Raw genomic sequence first — 26,421 nt, 5'->3', positions numbered from 1 at the left:
TGTCAGAGCTTCTGGAAGTCATCCGCCAGTCCCCAGCGCAAGGTAGCCTTTTCCTGTACTACTTGTGATCATTTAAGCAGACTGGTCACCCCAGGAGGAGTTCTGTCCTGTTTTCCTTAAAACAGAGGAAGTAATTCCTGACTTTGGTGCTGGTTTCATGAGAAGCTACTTTTGTTCTTTGGTTTAGTGCTACTGAGCTCAAAAGAGCAGGCTTTGTACTGTCAGGGGAGACACTTCCTTGGCTTCATGGCAAAGAGTTTTCTCTGAAAAGATCTCGAAAGAGGCTGTCCTGTTTATGAAAGAGTTTTATGTTCTGCTCAGTCTAACTGGTTTTACCTATTATGGCCACAGAGCCCCATTGGTACATGGTCCCAACTCAACCAGTTATATCTAAGCCTGGGTGATGTTAAGAAATGTTTGTGGATGTGTCCAGCATTATTTCATGTTGTCTAGCACTTCTCTCCCCTCGCCTCCCAATTTGAACACTAATTTAGATAAGATAGGAAGCATTTTACTAAGTGGGAATCAATGTATCCCTATTATGTAAATTGTCATGCTAACAGGGGACCACGTTACAATGACTTCTTTACCAATCGCTGTGTCATTTTGTTTTACATGTGATAGGCTGAAAATTGCCTTGTGTTCCCTCTTCTGAAACCATGTTTTAGGAGCTTGGTGAGTGACAGCTGTGGTGTCCATCTTAGTGTTCTTTACAGAGGGCAGTGTGGTAGTTGAATGGAAATACTCTTTAGAGATGTAAACTGCTTTAGAATATCAGGGGTATGTGATTTAATTTTCCTTTGAAAAGGCAGAAGACATGCCTGTTGCTTTTACTTAGAATGAATTAGCAGCAGATATGTATGGAGAACTTCACAGTTGAAGATTGCTTTCGATATTTTACTTTAACTTGCACTAAAACCAGGCAGATTGATACTATTGTTCCAGATTACATGTTCTCTTTTATGATACATGCTCCCTTTCATACACAGCCAGTTAGAAACAGTCAGACTCTGAAATTTTCAATAATCTTCAGTACTTTCTTTTTTTATTCTTAAAATCTATCTATTAAGGGATACAAATTTTCATAAGTGCAACTTTAGGAGTATAGTTATTCTTCTCACTATATCAGTCCTCCCACCCACACTCCCATGCCTCATCCCCCTCACTCTCCCCTTCCCAGTTCTATTCTCCATTAAGATTCATTTTCAATTAACTTTGTACATAGAAGACCAACTCTATATTAAGGAAAGATGTCAACAATTTTCACACATACACACACGCACACATATGCACATACACAAACTGTTTGAAAACTGGTTTTACAGTTAACTCTCAATACAACTCATTGAGGACAGAGGTCCTGCATGGGGAGTCAGTGCACAGTGACTTCTGCTGTTAATTTTTTTTTTTAACTTTTATTTAATGAATATAAATTTCCAAAGTACGATTTATGGATTACAATGGCTTCCCCCACATACCGTCCCTCCCACCCACTACCCTCCCCTTTCCCACTCCCTCTCCCCTTCCATTCACATCAAGATTCATTTTCGATTATCTTAATATACAGAAGATCAGCTTAGTATACATTAAGTAAGGATTTCAACAGTTTGCTCTCACACAGAAACATAAAGTGAAAAATAATAGATGATATTTTTTAAATGATGATGAAATCAGATCAGACCTATTGTCATGTTTAATCCCAGTGAGAGTCAAGTTGGGAGTTGATAATTTTTTTTTTTTTTTTTTTTTACAGAGGATCAGTTTAGTATACATTAAGTAAAGATTTCAACAGTTTGCACCCCCATAAAAACACAAAGTGAAATATATTGTTTGAGTACTCGTACCAGGGGATTCCAATTCTGCTGTTAATTTAACAATGAACACTCTCATGGATGACGTCAGTGACCACCCGAGGCTCTTGAAATGAGCTGTCTAGGCTATGGAAGCCTTTTTTAATAGAAAACGTTTATTTCATAAATACAGATTTCAAAAGGAAAACTTTTGGATTATAGCGGTTTTTTCCCCTATGGACAAGGCCATAAGCAAAGTGGAAGTTCTCTCTTCCCTTTAGAGATAAGTGCACTCTTCTTTGATTGCCACTTTTTTCCACTGGGGTCTACAGAGATCGTTCGTGTAGACTATGTTTTTGCCACAGTGTCTTGGCTTTCCATGCCTGAAATGCTCTCACAGACTTTTGATCCTCAATACTGCCAAGTGCACACCAGCAGAATCTTTCGTATGCACATTTCTGCTAACTGTGTATTCCACAGAATTTCAGCTTTTTCTTTCTCATGCTCCTCAGACGTGTTATTGCTGATTGCAAATCCGCATTCCAATTTTTAGATGCTTATGGCAATGGCACCTAGTCTCAGGAAGCAACATTCTTTTTGTTAAAATAATAGAGGTACAACAATGACCAGAAACGGAGAGATTGAAAACCACAGGAATTCCTTGTTACGGACCTGTAGGGCACAGGTTTATTTGGGATTCTCTGGGTCCACTTCATAGGGTCCTCTAAGCTTGGTCCACATGTTGGGAGATTGCTCTGGGCTAGGATCTGCTTCTGAGCTAATTCAGAACATTGTTTGAATCCCCTTACTTGTAGTTGAGGTACCTTCCTCCTCCAGCTGTCACCTGGGGGCTGACTACATCTAGTCTCATGTTTCTGTGTAGCTCCTGCCCATATGACAGATTCATTCTCCCTTGCCCTTCAACTCTTTCTGGCTTCCCCTTCTGTGCCATGTCCTGAGTCAGTGTAGATGATAATCTCTGATTTGGGGACCTCTTGGGGGTTAGTTTAGGCCTCCTAAACTAGGGAATGTACTCTCCCTATTTGAAGGTTCATCACATTCATTCTGTCTTCACAGTCTCTTTTTGCAGATAGCACAGTCATAGGCTGCAATCATTAGGGTGTGCGGCTTTTGGATGGGTTGTTTTAGAACCCTCTGTGTACCACAGACTTTGTGGAAAACATCCCTTCCATCATTCCACCAGCAGTTGTCCATGGTTACCAAGACCTCCGTGTTAGTAAGTCCAATGATGAGTCCTCAGTAACCACCTGCCTTACCTTCCATAGCGTTTGATGGGAGCGATGGCTCCCTTCTTGTTATCCTCTCAGTTCTCCACTTACCTGACACCTCTTGGTCTGAGCGGCTGTCTTCTTTGGCACTCCTGTAAGACGATACTTGCCCTAGGTTCTCCCTTGGATGTGTTCCCTGTCCAACTCTCTCAGTGCCACCTGCTCTTTGAGACCTGTAAAACCTGAAACCCCATTGGCATCTGTAGTTGGAGAGCCTTGTCTGAGGAATTGAGATGACAGTTTTATCATGTGTCACTCCTAATGACTGGCATCAAACTAGTCTGTGACCATTGACTAGCTACTCTTTGGTGTTTGCTGTTGAGCAGGGACGATGATTTTCAAGAGGCTGGGACTTCAGAGGATGCAAGTGCTTCAAAGGGACGTGAACGAAGACTACTGGTGCACGGTCCAATAAAGTTAAGAACGGGTAATAAGAAAACAAAGCATCAGGCTTTTTTGTACAAGGACGTACTGAAAATCTCGAACATTCGGTAGGTGCATATGCTGCATGCTGTCCTGATCATCGTGAAATATATTGTCTCTAACGAAATTCATTTTCATGCACTCTTTCTCAGCAAGTAGCATGTTTTTACTTTGTTTTTGCCAGTGATTTCATTTTTCACTTATTAAACAAGTAGTCATGGAAGTTTTATTCTGTATTGTGCCCCTGTAGACAGTGGAATCAAGAATGGGAGAGACAGGGTTCCTCTCTCTCTCTCTCTCTTTGAACATTTATTTATTTATTTTAAAGGAAGAGTTAGAGAGAGGTAGAGGCAGTGAGAGAAAGAGAAGGGCGGGGGAGAAAGAGACACAGAGAGAGACAGAGACAGTCTTCCATCCGCTGGTTCACTCTCCAGATGGCAGCAAATGCCGAAGCTGCACCAGTTTGAAGCCAGGATCCAGGATCCAGGATGCAGGATCCAGGAGCTTCTTCCAGATCTTCCACATGGGTACAGGCGCCCAAGGACTTGGGCCATCTTCTAATGCTTTCCCAGGCCATAGCAGAGAGCTGTATTGGATGTTGAGCAGCCGGGACTTGAACTGGCACCCACATGGCATGCTGGCACTGCAGGCAGTGGCTCTACCTGCTACGCCACAGTGCTGGTCCCAGGATTCTTCTTTCTTGAGTCTTGCCTAGAGATGATCAAACTAAGAAAGAGACAATTGAAGATTGTAGTAATGTGCATCTGATAGTAGGAAATAAACAGTGCCATGTGGAGAGTGTCAGAGAAGAGTCCCACTAGGGTGCCTCTGTGAGATGCAACATTGAAACCATTCCTCTGGTGTGAGAAGCAGCCACCTGTTCTATAGACTGGGTGTCCCGATTTGCCTGGCTGAGGGGACTGCAGGCCATCGTGTATGCAGCTTGACCCTTTGGGAGCAGGGCTTCAGCAAGGCTGATGTTTCTGGAGCTCATTGTAATTGACCAGGTCAGAGGTGAGACTGAATAAGTGCTCAGGGTTCTGGTCACAGAGGATCTTGACAGATCCCAGTAAGGGGTTGAGAAATTCCTTTGAAGGGGTTTCCTTATGGAAATGGCCATATCAGGTAAATATTGTAGTATATCATTGTGGCTGCTGGGAGATAATGGATTGGAGAGCTGGCAGCAATATAGGAGGGAGACTATGTCCTGGAGATGATAACCCAGATCACTGATACCAAGGGCCCCAACTTGGGAGGGACAGTGAAAGCAAAAGGTACAGGAGGCAGATTTGGTGTGCCGGTTGGAGATAGACACAAGTGGTCACTCCCACTGTCAGCCTTGAACACAAATGCAACCAGTACACAGCCTGGAATAAGGCAACTGCTTAATACACGTGTGCAGGGAAGGAGTAGGCAGGAATAGACTGATCTGGACATCTGCTTATCTGCTCCACCTGTGTTTTCATAATTTATGAAATATTATATAAGACAAAGACTAGTTCCACAAACAAAATCTCACCAGGAAGTGAGTAAAGAAAAATAAAAGTTGCCAGTGCTGCCCTCCCCTTGGCTTCCAGTTCTGCCCTGTCCTAGAGCAGAGAAGCAAGACTCAGGCCCAGTTTTATAAAATGCAGTCTCATCTTAGTGACAATCATATGAGGTATGTTGGATCAGGGGTGTGTTAAGCGCAATCTGTGTGTTCAGGATATCTTGTACCTCCTCTTGCCTAATCCTTGCTTTCACTATCTGAGATGGGTCTGTATTCTTGTTTTCCAACAGGCTCTGATGCTAAGAGAGCCCCAGTGGCTGCCTCAAGGTCACCACAGTAGTCGTGGGTCCATGATTTTTTTTTTTTTTTAAGATTTATTTTATTTATTTGAAAGTCAGTTAGAGAGAGATGTAGAGACAGAGAGAGAGGTCTTCCCTCCATTGGTTCACTCCGTAGATGGCCGCAACAGCCAGAGTTGTGCCGATCTGAAGCCAGGAGCCAGGAGCTTCTTCCGGGTCTCCCACATGGGTGCAGGGGCCCAAGGACTTGGGCCATCTTCTACTGCTATCTCAGGCCATAGCAGAGAGCTGGATTGGAAGAGTAGCAGCCGGAAGTAGAACTGGCGTCCATATGGGATTCCGGTGCTTCAGCAGGCCAGGGCTTTACCCACTGTGCCACAGCGCTGGTCCTGTGAGCCCATGTTTAAAACTAGATCTCTTTATTATAGTACCGGCTCTCACCCAGCTGCCTCAACACTTTGTATTCTTTTGGATCCCATGGCAGATTTTATGACAATTTCATTTCAATCACTTTAAATCATAGGGAGCCCTGTGGCCAAATCCTTGAACATCCTCCTTAAGGCTTAGAGCTCTTCACGTCTACCACTCACCTGAGAGTTAGATTTGTAAATGAACAAGGCAGCATGCCAGAGGGCGAAAGTGGGGTGGACCAAACCAGTATTGAGCAATATCACTGCTGAAGCTGTGATATTGTCACTTTGTGCTCTCTGCAGAAAAAAATGGGAGGTGTTTTCTTCCCTTATGGATAAGACGTTGAGCACTCGGACTAAGGTACATTTTGTTTTGTGCTTTTATTTTGGCTGCAGTCTGTAGGACACAGTATTTTTTTAAGCCAGAATCTGTGGGGCAGATGATCTGAACCAAATCTTAAGAAGGAAATTTGAGCTGGTGTCATGGCTCATCTGGCTAATCCTCCGCCGGCGGCGCTGGCACCCCGGGTTCTAGTCCCGGTTGGGGCACCCAATTCTGTCCTGGTTGCTCCTCTTCCAGTCCAGCTCTCTGCTGTGGCCCGGGAAGGCAGTGGAGGACGGCCCGGGTGCTTGGGCCCTGCACCCGCATGGGAGACCAGGAAGAAGCACCTGCTCCTGGCTTCGGATTGGCAGAGCACCGGCCATAGCAGCCATTTTGGGGATGAACCAACGGAAGGAAGACCTTTTTCTCTCTCTCACTGTCTAACTCTGCCTTTAAAAAAAAAAAAAAAAAAGGAAATTTGAAAGAAGCTGTCTTTAGAGAAGGAGTGGAGAGGGTCCCCCCACCCCGCCAGGATCATTTTGAATATTTATAGCATCTTTCACGGGCTGGAGAAAATCATCAACTTAAAAATTTAGCCTGTCACGGATTTATTGAATTTTGAATCCAGCTTGCAGTTAGTTGCCTTGGCAGTGCCAGCCTCAGTGACTTCACAGGCTTTGTACAGCCCAGGGACCAGACATTCACCATCCCAGCTTTCAAGATGCAAAATTTGTATAAGAATTAAGATTCAAAGGTATTTGTAATATCTGAAACTAAGGTTATTCCAAGATTATGTATGTATAGTCTATCTCTGTGAAGAAGAAAATTTTATAAATAATTCATCCATGATTTAATCTTTGTTCAACCCCTCAGCCACTCTGTTGAAGTCAATCAGATGTGCATGACCAGAGAGTGAGTGATTCTCTTAAGATGTAACACCTTTAAAATACAGAGTATGGCCTCAAGTCCATAGTCAGCATTCAGAAACAGACCAGTCCACCTGTTGCCACTGGCTGCCGTTAATCTTGTGTGTGTGGGCCCCTTGTGGGCCAGCCTTCACTGAGCACATGATTTTGTCCAGGTCCACCTGACTCTTGCCTGTGCTGTGCACTGAGAGGGAATAGATGGATGTGAGCTTTTCTTGGTTATGGAACATGGAGGATTGGGGTTTGCTCAGGAGAGGATGTGCTCTCAGTACATTTAAGAAAAAAACATCTTGCTTGATGATCTTTTTAGGTACAGCAAAAATATTTACTACAAATATGTCATCCCTGTCAATGAAATATGGATTTCCAAATGCATTGTTGAGGAAGGTGATACCAGTGCCTCCAGGTGCCTGAATATTGGCTGGCCCATGGCGAATTATAGGGCCAAGTTCTTGTAAGTATCACTGCTGAGTCTTGTAATTTTACTTTGATATAGAAGGATATAACCCTTATTGCCTTTTCTAGCAAAGATAGAGAAATGCACCTAAATTTTCTTCCAAACTTGTTTTTTTTGGGGGGGGGGATTGGTAAGCATTTTAATTTGACCCTATAATAATCTGCTGCCTCATGCTTTGACTTCCAGCCATGGCACTTGTATGACACATATTTTCCCCAAGAGGTTTTTATGTGCCAATATGTGTGGAGAGAATGAAATGGGAACTGTTGGAATGATTTGCTTTGGTCTGAAGCAATGGTTTTCCAAGGGCTCCATGAGCTACTTGGGGAGTGGGTATTTTGGATTAATAAAAATAGATTTGAGAGAGCAAGGCTCTGGGGCCCCTCTCCAATATCCTCCAGCCTCTAGGTCTAGGCTTTTGTGTGTTTCAACTAGTAGAGTAGATCAATTCAGCTTGAAAAAGTCCTTTTATTCTCCCAAAGTAATGACCTAAAGAAATAATACTTGATATACAAATTAAATTATATCCTGGGTTGCTAGAATTGCTATTTGGTGTCTTCAGTGATACGGCCACCTGAAACAAAGATTTGATTCATGCGATGTGGGTGAGTTTTCCAAGGCCCACTTTGAGGCTGGTATGAGGAAAGGAAACGGGGCTCCATTTCCTAGACATCTTGTGTGTCTGTTTTTGTGTACGCAGGTACCTTGCAACCTCTGCCTGCTGCTCTGAACAGGCACAAACCCAATGTCCTGTGTGTTTTTCACATAGACAGTTCATCCCAGGTGCTTGGTGCTCTTTTTTGCTCTCCTCCTCTCCTCACTCCCTCCAGGTCTGTCAGGTCATATTGAAGTTGATACAATGGAGATATATCCAAACTGTTAATCAACTCAGTTCTGTGATGGAACTGCTTGCAAATATTACTGAGAACAAAGCCATGCTTGTACCACTGTCTGCATGTCTTCTTTGCCATGACAAATTTTCTCCCTAGGTTCTCAGATTCTATTGCTTAATGTCTTCTTAATCTTGCAGGTGATAGGAAGCTGCCTATTTGTGGTGCCTTTGATGAGGAGTTCCACTAGACAGTTTTTTGAATGAGGGAGAAGCGTGGGCACGAGGTGGACATAGGCTATATTGGCTGTGAAGCTATGTAAACACATACAACACATTTACAACAATGCCCAGCACCGAGTACATTTGCTGTTGGCTGTTATCACTCTTATGCAAATTGGCATAAGTAACCCGTGGTGTTCAAGTCCATATGAAGGTGGAAAGCCAAGGAAATGTCCACTTTGCTGTGGAAGCATGTCCTGAGAAGGCATAGAAATGCCGTGTGGGTGAGCTCTCGCTGGTAGAAATAGGAAATGTGGCAGCCCCTGCAGAAAAACCTGTTGCTTCCGTGAGTTCAGTGTAGGACGACTGAGCAGGACTGAGCAATTCCACTGTGGAATATAGGTCCAAGAAAAGTGTAAACATACATACACTCTGTTTGTTTCTAACTCTGACTTTTGGGCACAAATGTTCCTAGCAGTGTTGTTCATTAGAGCCAGAAGTTAGCAACAAATTACATGTTCATGACCTGATGAATGGATAGTTATGACATGGTGTAGGATCTGGGGGTGGTGGAGAATAGCGTGTGGCTGCTTACTAGAGATTAGGGTTTACTCTCGGGATAATGAAAATATTCATGAGCAAGGTATTACAGGTGCTGCCGGCACAGGACCCAGTCATATAAATGGTCAGTTTTATTTTCCATGTAGTCAATCACTCCCCAGCTGTTTTGAATGCTAGTAAATTATAAGCCCATGTATGTTTGCGACTGCAGATCTTTTTCACTTTGGATTTCAAATACATTAATGATGTAGCAGAAAGGATATAAAACATTAGTCACCAAACACTAGGTGCTTTGACATCCTTCAGCACATCATAGCACTAAAATAATTTTCTAGGTATTTATTTGACATCTGACAATTCTGCAGCCTCTGTGAAGTACAGTGGTATGGATTTCCCCCCTAAAGTGAGCCCAGAGCATTCCATTCACATGCCCAGTCTCTTCAGTGTGACATAATCTGATCATAATGCTTTTTCCATTTGAATAGCACTTCAAGCTACAGGAGCACTCTGAGGTTTAATGACCTCCACTTTCGATGGTGGATACTGAGACTCCTGTCAGTTCAGTGACTCCTGTGATCACTGAGCTAGCATCCCATAGTTGCAATCCAGGGTTTCATTTCAAGTCAGCTTCTCCTTCCCTTGAAGAACTCTTTCCCATCGCTGTAATGTTGCTGTACAAGAGCAGACTCCACCCAGAGCCCTTGTGTGAGAGGGCACTACTTACGCCTGAGTCCCCGTCACCCACACTTGCCTGCTGGTGTGTTTGTCTGCAATGGTAGTCTTAATCAGATGGAATTAGTCTTTTATGTAGCTTACTATTTTCTCTGACTTCTCTGCTTGCAGTTCGAAGACATTTATGGAAAAATGGGAACGTCTGCTGGACAGGTATTTCTCTAGCATACAGATTTTGAATCTTTCGTTTGTGATAGGAGGCATAAATCTCTGCAAGCAGTGCCCCTACATGATTCCCACTTAAAAATGCTCTTCCCACTTGAAAATACTCTTAGATGATCTTGCAATCCTTGGTTTCTCTACATGTGCTGTAAGTCATGTTCCCTCATTCACATGAATGTTCTGTTCACTGTTGAAGAAGTTCAAGATGTATCTTTCATCTTTCCCTCCATACAGCCTATGGATCAGAGCTAACAATATTCCCAATATGTATTAAATGTCTATAAATGTAGCTAGTACTGAGCTACTCAGTAGCTGAGTGGATCTACTCAGTGCTCTACTGAGTGAGTCTGAAAGCACCTGTTGCTTCCTACACTTGAAGCCATGAAGGCGGTCCAGATAGGAAAACGTTGAGGGGTGGATCTGCTGCCCAAACCACACATCAAGACACTCCCTGTTATTTTCCAGGCCATGCCGTCTTTCCCAGAATTATTTTCCTACTCATCTGGTTTTGTTGTTGTTCTTGTTTTGGCTTTTTAAAGATTTATTTATTTATCTGTTTGAGAGGTAGAGTTACAGAAAGAAGGAAAGGTGGAGGGTAAGCTCTTCCATCCACTGGTTCACTCCCCAAGTGGCCGCAATGGCTAGAGCTGGGCTGATCTGAAGCTAGGAGCCAGGAGCTTTTTCCTGGTCTACTGTGGAGCTACAGGGGCCCAGGCCTTGGGCCATCTTCTACTGCTTTCGCGGGCCATAGCCAGGAGCTGGATTGGAAGAGGAGCAGCCGGGCCTGGAACCGGTGCCCATATGGGCTGCCAGTGCCACAGGCGGTGATGTTACCTCATATGCCACAGCGATGCCACTCCTCATCTTTTGACCTTGCTGAGAAGTTCTACAAATCTAAATCTAAATAATATAAAAGTTATTTATAGATGAATATAAATATTTATATCCTGTAAGTATGCTATAGATATCTGTGCACAGAAATGCATATGTATGTCTCTGTATCAGTATATGTATTAGCTACCTCAAACAAGAGTTTCGTGTGTGTGTGTGTGTGTGTGTGTATATGTGTATATATAGGTACATATCAATGATGAGAAATATATAGAACATTTTGCCACATGAATTGATTTGAAGAGAAACATTAGCTAATTCATTAATTTTTGTTTCTTAATGATTTTGATTAGGTGTATAACTGAGTCGAAAGAGAAAGATCAAAAGCAGACGACAGTTCTACAGATAGAGTCAGATACCGTTAGCAACGTTCCTTATGTAAGTGTGTTTTGGACTCAACATTTTAAATTCCAATTTCCTGACTTTGACTGAAAGAGAGGTAGAGACAATGGGGATAGAGGTTTTAGGTAGAGAAACAGATAGAGATCAAGAAGTATGGGAAGAGGAACAATATAATGGAACAGAGGAGAGGAGAGAGGAGGGGATGAGAAGAAGAGGGAGGAGAGAGTGAGATTGGAGTGACAGAGAGAGATGGGAGAGTGAGAGTATTCCGAAGGGAACATGGAGAAATATATCTTCACCTACACATGCAATTTTTTTGTGTACATAAAAAAGTAAATGTTAGGTTATATGAAGCATTGGGAATCCACGATAACTCAGTGCTTATGCTTAGAAAGACTATTTCGTGTTAAATATCCACAGAGTTTCACATTTTCATAAAGTGTTTTTCCCAAGCCAGTATTCTGGGAATTAAATATTTCTGTTCATTTGTCACTACTTTCAAACAGTGTTTTTGTTTGTTCCCAGTTTTTCAATATTTATTTCATGTTAAAATATTTTTATTTATTTGGAAGGAATTTTAAAACCCTGAAATGTGTGAAAGAGTGATAGGACTATCACATCCAAATGTGCTGATTTGATGACATCTTGTCCTATTTTTGTTCCATAATTTATTTTCTCTGTCTGTCTCTTGATGTGTGTCTGGATATGCTTCTTTCTGAAGGCAGTTACATATGCTGCATGCCTTTATCTTCGAATACCTGTGTATTCCCAAGATCAAGATATAGTTTAGATAAACACCATACAGTCCTCACCTGGAAATGGAACATTGGTATAAATACTATTGCCACCTGTTGTTCATTTCATGTTCCAATTGATTGTTTGCTCTAGTAATGCTCCCTTTGTGGAACAGAATCCACTCTCTGAGTTAGGTGTTGCATTGAGCTGGTTACGTCCCACACCAAAGTCTGTCAGGATTGAATTAAACTTGGAGGGGTGAACCTTTGGAGAGATCGGTGTGTGTCTTCCTCATTTTTGTATGTTGTAGGGAAGAATATCTTCAGTTGGATCACATTTGATTTCTAAAATCATGACACACTAGCGCAGATCTTCATAACGGTGACCATGATAACACTGATACGCTATTTGACTTTTTTCTTTACAGCAGCTTCAGATCACAAAACATGGTATTCGCAGTGGAAAAAGCCTAGTCCAGCACAGCCATTTCCCAGCAGCTAATCAGAGCCAGGCATCTTTTATGAGCTGTTTTCCATAACCAGAGGAATTGCTTGAAGAAGTTGAAGTGGAGTTCTCCTGTAGGGAGGAGCACCCTTGTCTCAAGCTGCTTTGGTTTTAGTTATGGCAAATGGTTGCTCATCCTGGAATTTTTCAAAATCAATTTCATTTATGTATGGTTTTCATAAAATAATCATACCTAATGCTATTCATTCACACTTGAAAATCTGAGTTTTCTCTAATTTTCTCTTGATTTTATCTTACGGAAACTTGCCATTTCCTGTAGTAAAGTTCTGGTGCCAACCAATTTTCTAATTTGCTTTCATCCAAAAATGTGTAGATTTCAGCTTCACTTTAAAAAAAAAAAGATTTATTTATTTTATTTATTTGAAAATCAGACTTACACAGAGAGAGGAAATGCAGAGAGAGAGAGAGAGAGAGAGAGAGAGAGAGAGAGAGAGAGAGAGAGGGGTCTTACATCCGATGGTTCACCCCCCAATTGGCTGCAATGGCCAGAGCTGCACGGATCCGAAGCCAGGAGCCAGGAACTTTTTCCAGGTCTCCCACACAGGTGCAGGGGCCTAGGGACTTGGGCCATCCCACTGCTTTCCCAGGCCACAGAGGAGAGCTGGACTGGAAGCGGAGCAGCCAAGTCTTGAACCAGCGCCCATATGGGATGCCAGTACTTCAGGCCAGGGCATTCACCCACTGCACCACAGCGCCAGCCCCTCAGCTTCACTCTTGAAAGGCACTTTTGCTGAACCTGGAAAGAATATCCTAGCTAATATTTCTCTCTCTACGCCTTGCAGATATTCCACTGTGTTCTGGTCACGATGCTTTCTGATAGCTTGAGTGATCCATGGTGACTGTCTTATTTGCCTATTTTTGTGTCCCTGCTTTCAGGATCTGTGCTCCTTCTCTGACTTACAGTAATATGACCACAATGTGCCAAAACATGGCTTTCTTTGAATCTATTTTGTTTGATATTTTCTGAGTTCCTTTAATTTGTAACTTTTTAAAAAAGATTTATTTATTTACTTGAAAGTCAAATTACACAGAGGGAGAAGGAGAGGCGCGGAGAGAGAGAGAGGTCTTCCATCCACTGGTTCACTCCCCAGATGGCCGCAACGCCTGGAGGCACTGCAATCCGAAGCCAGGAGCCAGGAGCTTCCTCCGGGTCTCCCACGTGGGTACAGGGGCCCAAGGACTTGGGCCATCTTCTACTGCTTTCCCAGGCCACAGCAGAGAGCTGGATGGGAAGTGGAGCAGCCAGGACTTGAACTGGCACCCATATGGGATGCCGGCATACAGGCAGCGACCTTACCCGCTATGCCACAGCACCAGCCGCTAATTTGTAACTTTTTATTTTTGTCAAATTTGGGGAAATTTCACAGTGACTGCAAACATTTTTTCCTTCCTGTAGGCAGCAAATAGATGGGTTTTGTTTGTTAATCCATTCAGCCAGTCTGTGTCTTTTAACGGGGGATTTGAAGGCATTTAGATTGAAGATGACTATTAATAAGTAACTACTTTTCCCTGCCATTTTCCCAAAAATATTCCTGTTTTTTACGTTGAATTTCCTTTGAACTTTTACTGAGGGATTTTCTTCCTTTACCTTCTTTTGTAGTGATGACCATGTTTCTGTGTGCAACAAATCCTTAAGCATCTTTTGTGGGGCTGGACGGGTGGTGATAAATTCTTTGAATTTCTGTTTGTTATGGAAGGTCTTTATTTCACCTTCGTTCATAAATGAGATCTTTGCAGGTATGATATTGTTGGATGACATTTTTTTTCTTTTAAGCCTTGGAGTATATCTGGCCATTCTCTCCTAGCTTGTAGGGTTTCTGATGAGATGTCTGCTGTGAGTCTAACTGGAGATCCTCTAAAAGTACCATGACATTTCTCACATGCACATTTTAGAATCTTCTCCTTCTGTTTTACTGTGGTGAGTTTGATTACAATGTGGCATGATGAGGATATTTTCTGGTTATGTCTATTAGGAGTTTCATGTGCTTCCTTACTTGGATGTCCCTTTCTTTCTCCAAATTAGGAAAGTTTTCCGTTACTATTTCATTCAAAAGGCCTTCTAATCTTTTCTCTCTTTCCATGCCTTCAGGAACTTCTAGAACCTGTATGTTGGGTCACTTTATAGTATCTTGTAGATTTCCAACAGTGTTTTTTAGGTTTCTAATTTCCTCTTCTTGTGTTTGGTTTGACTGTATTCTTTCCTGTGCTTTGTCTCCTAAGTCTTATATTCTTTCTTCTTTTTTTTTTTTTTTCTACAGGCAGAGTGGGCAGTGAGACAGACAGAGAGAAAGGTCTTCCTTTGCCATTGGTTCACCCTCCAATGGCCGTTGCGGCCGGCACGCTGCAGCCAGCGCACCGCGCCGATCCGAAGGCTGGAGCCAGGTGCTTCTCCTGGTCTCCCTTGGGGTGCAGGGCCCAAGAACTTGGGCCATCCTCTACTGCACTCCCAGGCCACAGCAGAGAGCTGGCCTGGAAGAGGGGCAACCGGGACAGAATCCGGTGCCCCGACCAGGACTAGAACCTGGTGTGCTGGCGCCGCTAGGTGGAGGATTATCCTATTGAGCCGTGGTGCCGGCCCATATTCTTTCTTCTTCACTGATTATGTTGTTAAGGCTCCCCACTGCATTTTTAATTCATTTTATTATATTCTTCATTTCATTTTGATTTCCCTTTAAGGTCTCAATTTCATGGAGGAAATTTTATTTCATGTCCTGTACAGATTTCAGTAGTTTGTGCATTTGTGTCCTATAACTTCTGTGTAATCTTACGATCAATTTTTAAACTTCCATTTCCTACATTTCTTCTGCCTCAATGTATTCACAATCTACTGTTGAAGGGTTTTACTCTTTTCAGGGTGTCATGTCGTGTTCCTTATTCTTGTTTCTTGAATTGGTGGGTTTGTTGTTTGGCATGTGTGGAGATACTTGTTGGTTTCTTCCTTTTCTTCTTCTTCTTCTTTTTTTTTTTTTTTTTTTTTTTTTTTTTTTGGTCTAGTGGATTTTATCTGTGTACTGTGGCTCTGTAGATAAGTGGAATGTCTACTTTAAGTGAATATCTAGCTTGTAGTGGGTGTGATCAGGGAGCTCTGTTCAGTTCTCCAGGGTTAAGGGCATGTCTGAGGTGATACACCCAGGTTTGGCACAGTAAATCTCTCTCTCTGTTTTTTATCAGAAGGGAAATTTTTTCTGCTCAGCTGAGCTCCTCTCCTTAATGGAGACCAGTGCCTTAGCGCTAGCCCCAGTGGCTATAATATTCATCCACTCTGTCGCAGGGAGCACACAAAGGATCTGTGCAGTCCTCAGTGTAAGTTTAGATTCTCCAGTGATGTCTCTCACCAGGTAACCAGGAAGCCCTGAGTCTCCCAGTGTGAGTGCCCAAAGTCCCAGCCTCACCGTGGATCCTGCCTCACACCCTCAGTTTTTTTCACAGTCCCAGTAGAGAAGCCTCACAAAGTCACAGGCTCCTATCCCCCTGTTAGTTCTTCCCACTAGTCAGGGGTCTCCACTCAACTAGTTGCTGGGCATGGACACGAGCTGGCACAGCTGTTACATATGTCCAAAATGGCACCTGCTCTATTGGCTTGTTACAGAATGGCATTGTAAAGTGATTGGGGAAAGAGAAATTGTGTCCATACTTTTTTTTCTCTTCTAGTTTGGAAAGTACACTTTCCTCGTTGGGGCTGCAAGCCAAGTTTTCTCTAGGCTCTCTTTGCAGCTTAATCACCAGTGCCTTGGACTACTGCTAGTACTGTCTGGTCTCACCTCACTTTCCAATGCCAGTGCGTAGGCTCTTGGCTGCTGGGCAGGCTCTCGGCTATTGGAGTCCCAAGTTGTGGGCATCCGTGCCATCCACAGGAGGTCCACCATGTCCCTCTAATTTTGGTAGAGTTTCCTCTGGCATTTTCTCCCCAACTCTTCCCTGAGACTACACTCTTTCCACTTTTTAAAAACTATCTTCTCCTGGACTAGGGCAGTAAGCTCTAATTTTTTCAATCATACCTTTCTTCCTTTTTCAGACTGACTGTTTCCAATTGATGTATTTTCAAATTCATTGTCTTCAATTTGCCATCTCACTTGTGCTTTTTAGTCCACCCACTGCATTGTTCTTTCAGATATTTTTCACAGCTAAAGTTCCCATTTTGAAATATCTTCTGTTTTTGTGCTGGGACAGCCTCTACTTTTTTTAATTTTTTTTTTTTCATTTTCAGCACATTTGTTTTAATGTCTTGGAGCACATAGCTGCTTTTGTTGCATAATTTTCATATGAAACTCTTAGAGATCTGGTCACATTTCCCTGGCCGTTATATATGGAGTAACATCTCATATGGAAAAGAAATGAAACTCATTTCCATATTTTCTAATTATTGAATAGTTTAAGTTACATGCTTATAAGCAGCTCCATCTATGTGTTCATAGAGAGAACAGGACCAGAAAAGAAGGCCCATACCCTTGTACTGCTTATTTTGAATTTAATGATTTCCATATACCATGAAAATCCATTATGTTACAAACCAGATAAATTGGAAAAAGATGAGTAATCCTTCAAAAGAGTTTTTTTCCTTAAAAAATTCTGTGAAAGTGTTCATGTACAGTTTTAAAATTCTATGGGTATCTCAAAAAAGAACTCAGATGTCTAGAATTTTCAGCCTTGAATTCTGGGTTCATGGTCTCAATACATTTTGACAATGAAAATCTAAAAAGGGTGATCTGACTAGGAGAAGGTATTCCCTACATAGTGGTTTATGGAGCAAGAATGCCTGTGAGAGCCAGTTCTTACTCTCATTTGACGAGGACTGAATATATGGTATGCAAAGAAATCAATCTAAACATAAAAACACAACTCATCAAGAGAAGGAGAGAGACTGACTCCTTGTTGAACTATTCCCTGCATGATGGAAATAGTCTTTGGGTGTTGGGCTCTTTCTGAATTGAGGTTCTTTCTGTTTGGGCCTAAGCAGTTATATTTTTAGTATCATAACTCCTCTATTAGAAACATGTTAATTAATTGAAATTCTTTCTTCTGGCTTTGTGTTACGTAAAGTAATAAAAATCAGTTATCATTAAGGTTTGGTGCTTCATATGTATTTTGCTTTGTCATTACTCAAACTTTACCCTGAAACCAAGAGTTTCATAATTATGTAACCATATACTTTAACATTCTCCTGTATCAGCAGTTTTTTCTTCTTTTCCCTTTTACAGTCTGGAATTATAACAGTTACCAATTTAGACACAGTGAGTGACGTTATCCATATGGCACTACCAGTGCTAGGATTAAGTGTAAGTAATCTGAAAGATACTTTGAGTTAAATAACAACTTTGGTTTTTGAGATGAATGTATTTTCCCTTTGATCCAGATACATGCACACATGCTTACAGTGTATATTTGTAAAATACAGTTCCGGGCAAAGAGACCAATTGTAGGCAGCAATATATTTTGTCCCCAGAACCATGTGCACATGTGGGAATGGAAAACATCGGAGATGTATTTGTCTATGTATGGGTATTGCTCTTCTGTTCCGATTTTAAATTTCATGTGAACTGAAAGCCATAATTTAATGAAATTGGAGTATAATTTCAGATTGCTATTGTCATGTATTTTATTTTTTTTGTGTGTATATATATAAATGTATATATATATATACACACAAAAATATCTTACATGCTTCCTAATAACCTTGTCTGTTGGATTGCTATTTCTGTATATTCTGGTTTCTCCAATCCCACACCTATCATCTCAGTGTACACAAACCTAATAGACATGTCTAGTTGAATTTTTTTTTTAATTTTTGAGGGTCGGAGAGGACAGAGATAGCAAGAGGGATGAAGACAGACACAGAGAGAGGAAGACACAGAAATACATAGAGAGGGTGCTCGCCTCTGTTGGTTCAATCTCTGGATGCCCACAGCACCTAAGGGTGGTCTGAAACTAAGGTCTGGATGCAGGAGTACGATTCAGGTACCCCACGTGGGTGGCAGGAACCCAGTTACTTGAGAATTCATAGCTGCTTCCCAGAATGCACATTAGCAGGGAGCTGGAATCAGGACCTAGAACTTGGATTGGAACCCAGCTATTGTGGCGTGAGTCTCAGGCATCTTCAAACCACCATGCTAAAATCTCACTCCTTGTAAATTTGGACATGAAGAACACCTGCATAAAAGCTGTATGCCTTAGATGCTGATTCAGGGAATGATATATCTGGTGCCTCTAATAAATTATTAAAGAGCAAGATAAGAGTTGAATGAAAGCTTGCTCTTCGGGGAATGTGTGTGCACACCACATACATGTCTTTTTTAAAAACTTGTTTTATTTGAGAGACATAGACAGACAGAAGAGTTTATGTCTATGGTTTCACTCGACAAGTGCCTACAGCAGCAGTAGAGCTGATGCCTGGAGCTGAGAACTTAATCCAGGTCTCTTGTGTAGATGATAGAAAGCCAGCTAAATCCAGTAAAACACAGCATTCTTCAAAGAGACTGGAGATAGCTGAGAGTGGAATGATCAGGATTAGACTTACCTTTACTAGTGAAGTGGCATAAATATGATTCTTTATTCCTTAGGTCACTTGGGATAATAGCATTGTGATCCTTGTCAAAAGTCATATGGCATGAATCTGGGGTGTAGTCTTGGAGGCTCAGAAAGGGACCGAAGTTATTTCGGTCAGTCCTGTTAACTCGAATAGCATTGGCACTGGTCCCAATTATTTTCTTGTTTGGAAATGTAGAAATGCTAAAGAAATACATCCTTGATCTGGCTAAAAAGCCCATGAGAGTTTCTCAGGCATGGAAAGCCAAGACACTGTGGCAAAAAAAATGACCTAAATGGAAGATCTCTGTGAGTGAGATCCCAGTGGAAAGAACAGGCCATCAAAGAAGGAGGCACCTTTCTCTGAAGGGAGGAGAGAACTTTCACTTTGACTCTGGCCTTGTCTAATAAGGCCGGAGTTTGTGAACCCAAGAGGTTTCCATAGCCTTGGCAGCTCATGACAAGAGCCTCGGGTGATTACTGACGTCATAAATAAGAGTGTCAACTGTTAAATCAATAATAGGAGTCACTGTGCACTTGCTGCCCATGTAGGATCTGTGTTTTTAATGTGTTGTACTATGTGAATGAATGGTAAGACTTATCTTCAAACAGTACTTTATGCTTTGTATGTCTGTGTGGGTACAAAGTGTTGAAATCTTTACTTAGTATATACTAAGTTGATCTTCTGTATATAAAGAGAATTAAAAATGAATCTTACTGAAGAGTTGGTTGGGAGAGGGAGTAGGAGATGGGATGGTTTGCGAGTGGGAGGGTGGTTATGGGGGGAAAATGCTTTCAAAATTTATATTTATTAAAGTTTTCTAAAAAACAAAAGAAATACATCCTTGAAGTATGCCCTGACAAAGACTTGTGATACTTAGTTCTTTTTGTCTCTAAGGGCTCAGAAATGGACTACCAATTGTGGGTCTATTCAAACCAGAGAAAGACCTCTTACCCGCTCATCGGTAAGTGTCCAGCAAAATAAAAAATGAAATGTATTGCTTCAAAATGGTAACTATTAATTTCCAGACTATGCATTGTTTGTTCTTAAGCTTAAATATCTTTACAAGGGAGAAAACAACCTCATGTAGTCAGTACTCATTTATAAAAGGAATTGCCAAGTGTATACTCTACCCTGGGTGCCTGACAACATATCTTCATACAGCAATTTAAGTTGTAGTTGGAAAAGAAACTGAAGTTTTATTCTCTGCTTTTCCATGTGGATAGCACAACTGTCTTGGAATAGTCCTTTTTTTTTTCTTTTTTTGTAATGAAATGAAAATGGGGTCGAATTTCATCTCTCCAAACATTTGATTGATGCCCATATACTGGTTTGTATTCCCCTTTCCATTTCTAGTCTCATAGGTAATCTCTATTTTTAAGTCTTGCAAAATCTGTCAGGTCTATGTCCAAGTATACCACTCTCCCTCCTCCTTCCTTTCTTATTCTTTCTTTTAAGTTTTATAATAACATACTTTCAGTTTACTTTAAAATCATATGCTTAACCCTCCACTAAGTAAAAAATTTACCAGTAGTAAGAAAGAACAACAACACTGTTCTAAATAGTAGAGGAACAGGTTATTATTTACAGACAAGGGCTTTAAACAATAATCACATCTCAAAATGTGAATTTTACTCATATACATTAAATTTTTGTACTCTATTTGGTACCACAGATCAAGGAAAGCATATGATATTTGTCTTTTTGGGACTGGCTTATTTAACTAAATATAATGGTTTTCCGATGCGTCCATTTTCTTGCAAAAGACAGAATGTTGTTCTTTTTTGTGGTTGAATAGTATGTATATAGCACATTTTCTTTATCCAGTCATTGGTTGATGGACAGTTGGGTTGATTTTATATCCTAGCTATTGTGCAATTGAGCGACAATAAACATGGGGGTACAGATAACTCTTTCGTGCACTGATTTCCTTTCCCTTGGTAAATTCCCAGGTGTGGGATGGCTGGGTCACATGATAGGTCTATTTTCCTGTTTTTGAGGAATCTTCATACTGTGTTCCATAATGGCTGTATTAATCTACATTTCCACAGATGTGTATTAGGGTACCTTTTTCCTACGTCCTCACCAACATTTATTGTTTGTTGATTTCTGCATGAAAGCCAATTTAATTAAGGTAAGGTGAAACCTCATGGTGGTTTTGTTTGCATGTCTCTGGTAGCTAGTGATCCTGAGGATTTTTCTTGTGTCTCTTGGCCACGTGAATGTCCTCTTTTGAAAAATGCCTGTTCAAGTCCTTTGAGCATTTTGTAGCTGGGTTGCTTGTTTTGTTGTTGTTGAGTTTCTTGAGCTCTTTATAGATTCTGGATCTTGATCCTTTATCTGTTGTATAGTTTGCCAGTGTTTTATTCCATTCTGTCGGTTGCTTCTTCACTTTGTTGAGTGTTTCCTTTGTAGAAGCTTCTTACTTTGATGTAATCCCATTTGTGTATTTTTGCTTTGATCTCCTTGCTTCCAGGGTCTTTTTCAAGAGGTGTTTGCCTATGCCAGTGTCTTGCAGAGGTTCTCCAATGTTCTCTAGCAGTTTGATGGTATCATGTCATAGATTGAGATTCTTGATCCATTTTGAGTGGACTTTTGTATAGGGTATATAGGTATATAGGTAGGGTTCTTACCTCATACTTCTGCACATGTATATACAACTTTCCAGCACCATTTGTTGAAGATACTGACCATTCTGTAGGTATTGATTTTAGCTCATTTGTCCAAAGATTAGTTGGTTGTACATGTTGGATTGGTTTATGAAGATTCTATTCTGTTTCATTGATCTATGTATTTATTTTAGTGTCAGATCCAAGCTGTTTTGATTATAGTAGTATGCTTTTTTAAAAAAAGATTTATTTATTTATTTACTTATTTGAAAGTCAGAGTTTCACAGAGAGAGGAGGGGCAGAGAAAGAGAGAGATCTTCCATCCGATGGTTCACTCCCCAGTTGGCCACAACGGCCGGCGCTGTGCTGATCCAAAGCCAGGAGCCAGTAGCTTCTTCCAGGTCTCCTACGTGGGTGCAGGAGCCCAAGGACTTGGGCCATCTTCTGCTGCTTCTCCAGGCCATAGCAGAGAGCTGGATTGGAAGTGCAGCAGCGGGGTCTTGAACCGGCATCCATATGGGATTCCGGCACTTTAGGCCAGGGTGTTAACCCACTGCACCACAGTGCTGGCCCCTGTAGTATGCTTTTAAATCTAGTATTGTAATGCTCCCAGTTTTGCTTTTGTTGTTTAGTATTGTTTGAGCTTGTTGGGCTCTCTTGTTTTTCTGTATGAATTTTAGCATCATAGTCTCTAGATCTGAGGAGAATGCCTTTGGTATTTTCATTGGATCACATTGAATCTGTAAATTTCTTTCTGTCATATGGACATTATGATGATAAGTCTTCTGATCCATGAACATGGAAGATTTTTCCATTTTTGTCTGTTTTCTATTTCTTTAATGCTCAATAATTTTCATTGTAGAGATCTTTCACCTTCTTGGTTCAGTTTATTTCAAGGTGTTGACATTTTTGTAGCTATTGTGAATGGGACTGATCTTACCAGTTCTTTGTCAGGCTTGGCATTGTCTGGGTACACAAAGTCTATTACTTTTTTGCATTGATTTTATATCCTGCAACTTTACCAAGCTCTCTTATGAGTTCCAGTAGTCTTTTAGTGGAGTTTCTGGTTCCCCTGTGTTTATGAATGTGTGTGTGTGTGTGTGTGTGTGTGTGTGTATACATGCATGCATGTCATCTGCAAACACATATATATTTATTGTGAAATTATGTCAAGAAGTTATTTGAGCATGATTAAAAATTAAGATAATCACATTCAAACTCCTAAAAGGTTTTTTGATGAACAAACATGTACAGTTCAGCCATTCTTTTTGTTGAATTTTCTAGCACTTGATCTTGAGGTTGTTGATAAAAACATTATACTTCTCCTAAAATAGTTGTTGAATTAACCTATATAAAGAAGAAACCATTCATGAATCATCATGTGTTTCAGTGTCTCTCATAGAAACAAGCCCTGGAAAGGAAGGGAGGCATACTATTTGTCATAGACTTTGTAATATAATGCTGGTGATTTCTATGAAAATCAAACAGTATTACTTACCTGGGCAATCTTCCTATTCTTCTTTCAACAGTCATGTAAAGGAACTAATGTGTAATTTATAATGTTTTCAAGTCACTTACAAAATTTGAAAATAAAGTTTCTGTTCTTTCTGAATGTACTTTGTCAGTCTCAAAATTCAGGAATTGCTAAATACATCTGAGGACAAAAGCCAACCACCGATTTTATGATGTTTCTCCTTAATTTTGACATCTTTGTAACAAGATAGCAATAGAGGCCGGCGCCATGGCTCACTAGGCTAATCCTCCGCCTTGCGGTGCCGGCACAGCGGGTTCTAGTCCCGGTCAGGGCGCCGGATTCTGTCCCGGTTGCCCCTCTTCCAGGCCAGCTCTCTGCTGTGGCCAGGGAGTGCAGTGGAGGATGGCCCAAGTTCTTGGGCCCCGCACCCCATGGGAGACCAGGATAAGTACCTGGCTCCTGCCATCGGATCAGTGCGGTGCGCCAGCCGCAGCGCGCTGGCCACGGCGGCCATTGGAGGGTGAACCAATGGCAAAAAGGAAGACCTTCCTCTCTGTCTCTCTCTCTCTCTCACTGTCCACTCCGTCTGTCAAAAAATAAAAAAAAATTAAAATAAAGATAGCAGTAGAGTTAGTGTGCAAATCAAATACTGTAAATGAATTTATTGAGTAGATGGCATTTGTTTATGTAAAATGTTTTTTCTGGAGGATGATTTGGACCCGAACAATGGCATGCACTGTGACTGGCTCCAAGAAATCCTAAGAGTGTATCTGTCGTTGGTGACTCCTAGCGGTCCTTATGGATGTGTGTTTAATATGCTCTCAGTTCCTGATCATCTTTTTCTGTCCTGGTTATGCCGATGGTTTGGTTTTGTTAATATTGCAGTTGTAGAAGCTTCTTTTACCATGAAAGAGACAAGTTGCTATAATTCTTGCTCTGAACAGGGTATTAATGTCCCATGAAATGGAAAATTTAACTAATATGTCAGAAATTGAATAAAGGGAGCTTTCACTTTGTTGTTGAAAAGAAAATCCCTTTGACAGCACAGAATCGTGAAAACATGTTCGAAGTTTAGTTTTTGAGAGGCAAAAATAGACACAGAATGTTAAATTGCTAGTTCTATCCTTAAAGGTCCACGAAGATTGGAGGTGTCCTAGGGCAAGGGCCAGGAGCCAGAAGGCAGGTCATCAGTCCAGTCTTGCACGTGAGTGGCAGGAACATCAGTGTTCAAGACAACAGCTCTGCATCTTAGGGTCTGATCTGCATTTGCAGAGAGCTTCAGTCAGGATCCATGATCAAGGACCAAACCAGGTGGTCCAATGTGGGACAGAGGTGTCTTCATGGACATCCCAATTGCTAATACCCACCAGTAGCAGAGGATCTTGAGAATTTCTTGGGTTGCCAGCAATTTAAAAATGAGAGAGGAAAGCAATGACATTACATGTACTCCGTGAACATCAGTTGGTAGGATGGCTCTGGGTCTCTAACACTCTGCAGCACTCCCTCAGCTAGTGAGCTGTGAGGGGCTCCCGAGAGGGCCAAAGTAGGAGGGAAGTGTAACAGCAGACCATGGCCCCAGTGCTCTTGAGAATCACAGGCTATAAAACTGACAGAGAAATGAAGTCTCTTTTCATGATCTAACATCGTGGGAGAGAGATTCTAGGTTACAGCAACTCATGACATATATGGCCCAATCATTTAAAAAATGCAGACCACTGATGTTTACTCATGTTTACTCATATGAGGACGTTAAAAATCTAGTTGGAGTCAAGGCAGATTTTAGCAGGCCTTCTACTTTACAACGGAAATAACAAGTCATCAGTGTGCAGTGCACTGAGGGATCTTGGTCTTCTAAGCTAGGCAATGGGCTACTACTTCTGTTTGCATTGGAAAGGTCCTCTGCCTGGGTGCCTGCTTTATGCAGTGCCTCCCCAGAGAGAGCACACCTGATGCTCACTCCCAAGACACAGCTCTCTTCCTTGCAGAAGCCCCAGGAGAACTTGAGCTGTCCCCGGTGCTGTACCCACACTGACAACAAGGCATGTTTGATCATACCTGTCACCATCAGCCTGATGTGTATTGAGATTTTTCTCTGCCTAGGGCATGAGTGTCCATATGCTATCCAAGCAAGCTACCATCGAGCTGCCTTTCATAATCAGGAACCGGGGAAGTCCACCTCCGCCCTGAGCATGGAGGATCCCGTTCTGGAGATCTTGTCTGATGGAGGGATCCAGTTCGTGTTGAAGCCCAGGCACACGGCTAAAAGGCAGCGCCGGTGCGGTAAGTCTAATTTCCAGCAGGGTTCTGCTCTCTGCTCATCCATGCATTCCTGAGAAAAAAATTCATGACAGAGAGCTGTTCTCCATGAGGGAGGAGGTGTGCATAAGTACAGGGACCCAGTACTCACCAAGAACCAGGCTTAGAGAAACTGTTCAAAGTCAGAACCCATCTCACTTCCAGGAGGATTGTGGTGGTTCTTCTACATTAGAACTTTTGTGTCCTCTGGATACCCTGAGCATTTGCTCCATAAAATAATGCATGCACAAACTTATGTGTCTGTAGAGAGAAGTTTCTTGTGGCCTGGCATCATGGTACAGTGGGTTAAGCTGCATCCTGCAATCCACATCAGAGCATTGGCTTGAGTCCTGGCTCTCCCAGTTCGGATGAAGCTCGCTGGCTTTATCAGAATGTGCCCGGGAAGGAAGCAGAAAATGACCCAAATACCTGGGTCCTTTGTCTCGCATGTGGGAGACCCAGGTGGAGTTCTAATCTCCAGCCCTGTCCCTGGTTGTTGTGGCCATTTGGGAAAAAAACAAAGTGATGAAAGATGTCTTTCTCTGTGTGTTATTCTGTATTACAAATAAATCTTTACAATGAAGAGCATCATGTGTGAAGGCCTGGAAATGAAGACTAAGCATTCCAGAGGGTAACCCTGAACCTGGAGTGAGAGCAGGAAGTAATCAATGTACTGCATGCCTTAGACTTACCTTATATGGAAGATCTCCAGGATGGTGAGAAACTGTGGCATTGAATTTGGATCTCTTCTGGCTTGGGCTGAAGTGGCTAGGGGGTTGCTTCCTGAATTGATCTCTTCATTATGCCCACGGCATGCTGACTTCCTCCAGGCTTCAGATGCATATCTAGACCAGACATGGACTGAACAGTTACGATCAGGGATGTTTCAGCTTTTTGCTTTCCAGTCTCTCCCTACTTGTCAATATTCTTTTGAGAGACCTTTCTCTGAAGAACAGTTTTTAGTAAGGTGGGAAATATTGTGGCAAGAATATAATGATTTCCACTGTGAATGGTGTTCGTACTTTTCTTGTGAGGATATTCTGTGATTTATATAGCTTATAAATGTGTTTTTGGTTGTAATTTTGAGCATATAGCAATATTCTATAAATGTTGCTC

General features: G+C 41.7%; 1 protein-coding gene across 1 annotated transcript in view; it reads left to right on the top strand.

The window, feature by feature from the left end:
• LOC127486484 (rho GTPase-activating protein 20-like) overlaps window positions 1-26,421 on the top strand; it is a 161,402-nt gene that overhangs the window by 47,041 nt on the left and 87,940 nt on the right. Inside the window, exons 10-16 of the mRNA XM_089301762.1 lie at window positions 3,406-3,570; window positions 7,259-7,402; window positions 9,861-9,902; window positions 11,096-11,180; window positions 17,603-17,680; window positions 19,825-19,891; window positions 25,111-25,290. Coding sequence (XP_089157888.1) covers window positions 3,406-3,570; window positions 7,259-7,402; window positions 9,861-9,902; window positions 11,096-11,180; window positions 17,603-17,680; window positions 19,825-19,891; window positions 25,111-25,290 — 761 coding nt within the window. The remainder of the gene's footprint in view (window positions 1-3,405; window positions 3,571-7,258; window positions 7,403-9,860; window positions 9,903-11,095; window positions 11,181-17,602; window positions 17,681-19,824; window positions 19,892-25,110; window positions 25,291-26,421) is intronic.

The sequence above is a fragment of the Oryctolagus cuniculus genome, chromosome 8, assembly GCF_051225735.1.
Source record: "Oryctolagus cuniculus isolate XC-2025 breed Fujian yellow rabbit chromosome 8, ASM5122573v1, whole genome shotgun sequence".
NCBI lineage: Eukaryota > Metazoa > Chordata > Mammalia > Lagomorpha > Leporidae > Oryctolagus > Oryctolagus cuniculus.
The sequence above is the reverse complement of the archived record's forward strand: the minus strand, read 5'-3'. Positions and strand labels throughout refer to the sequence as shown.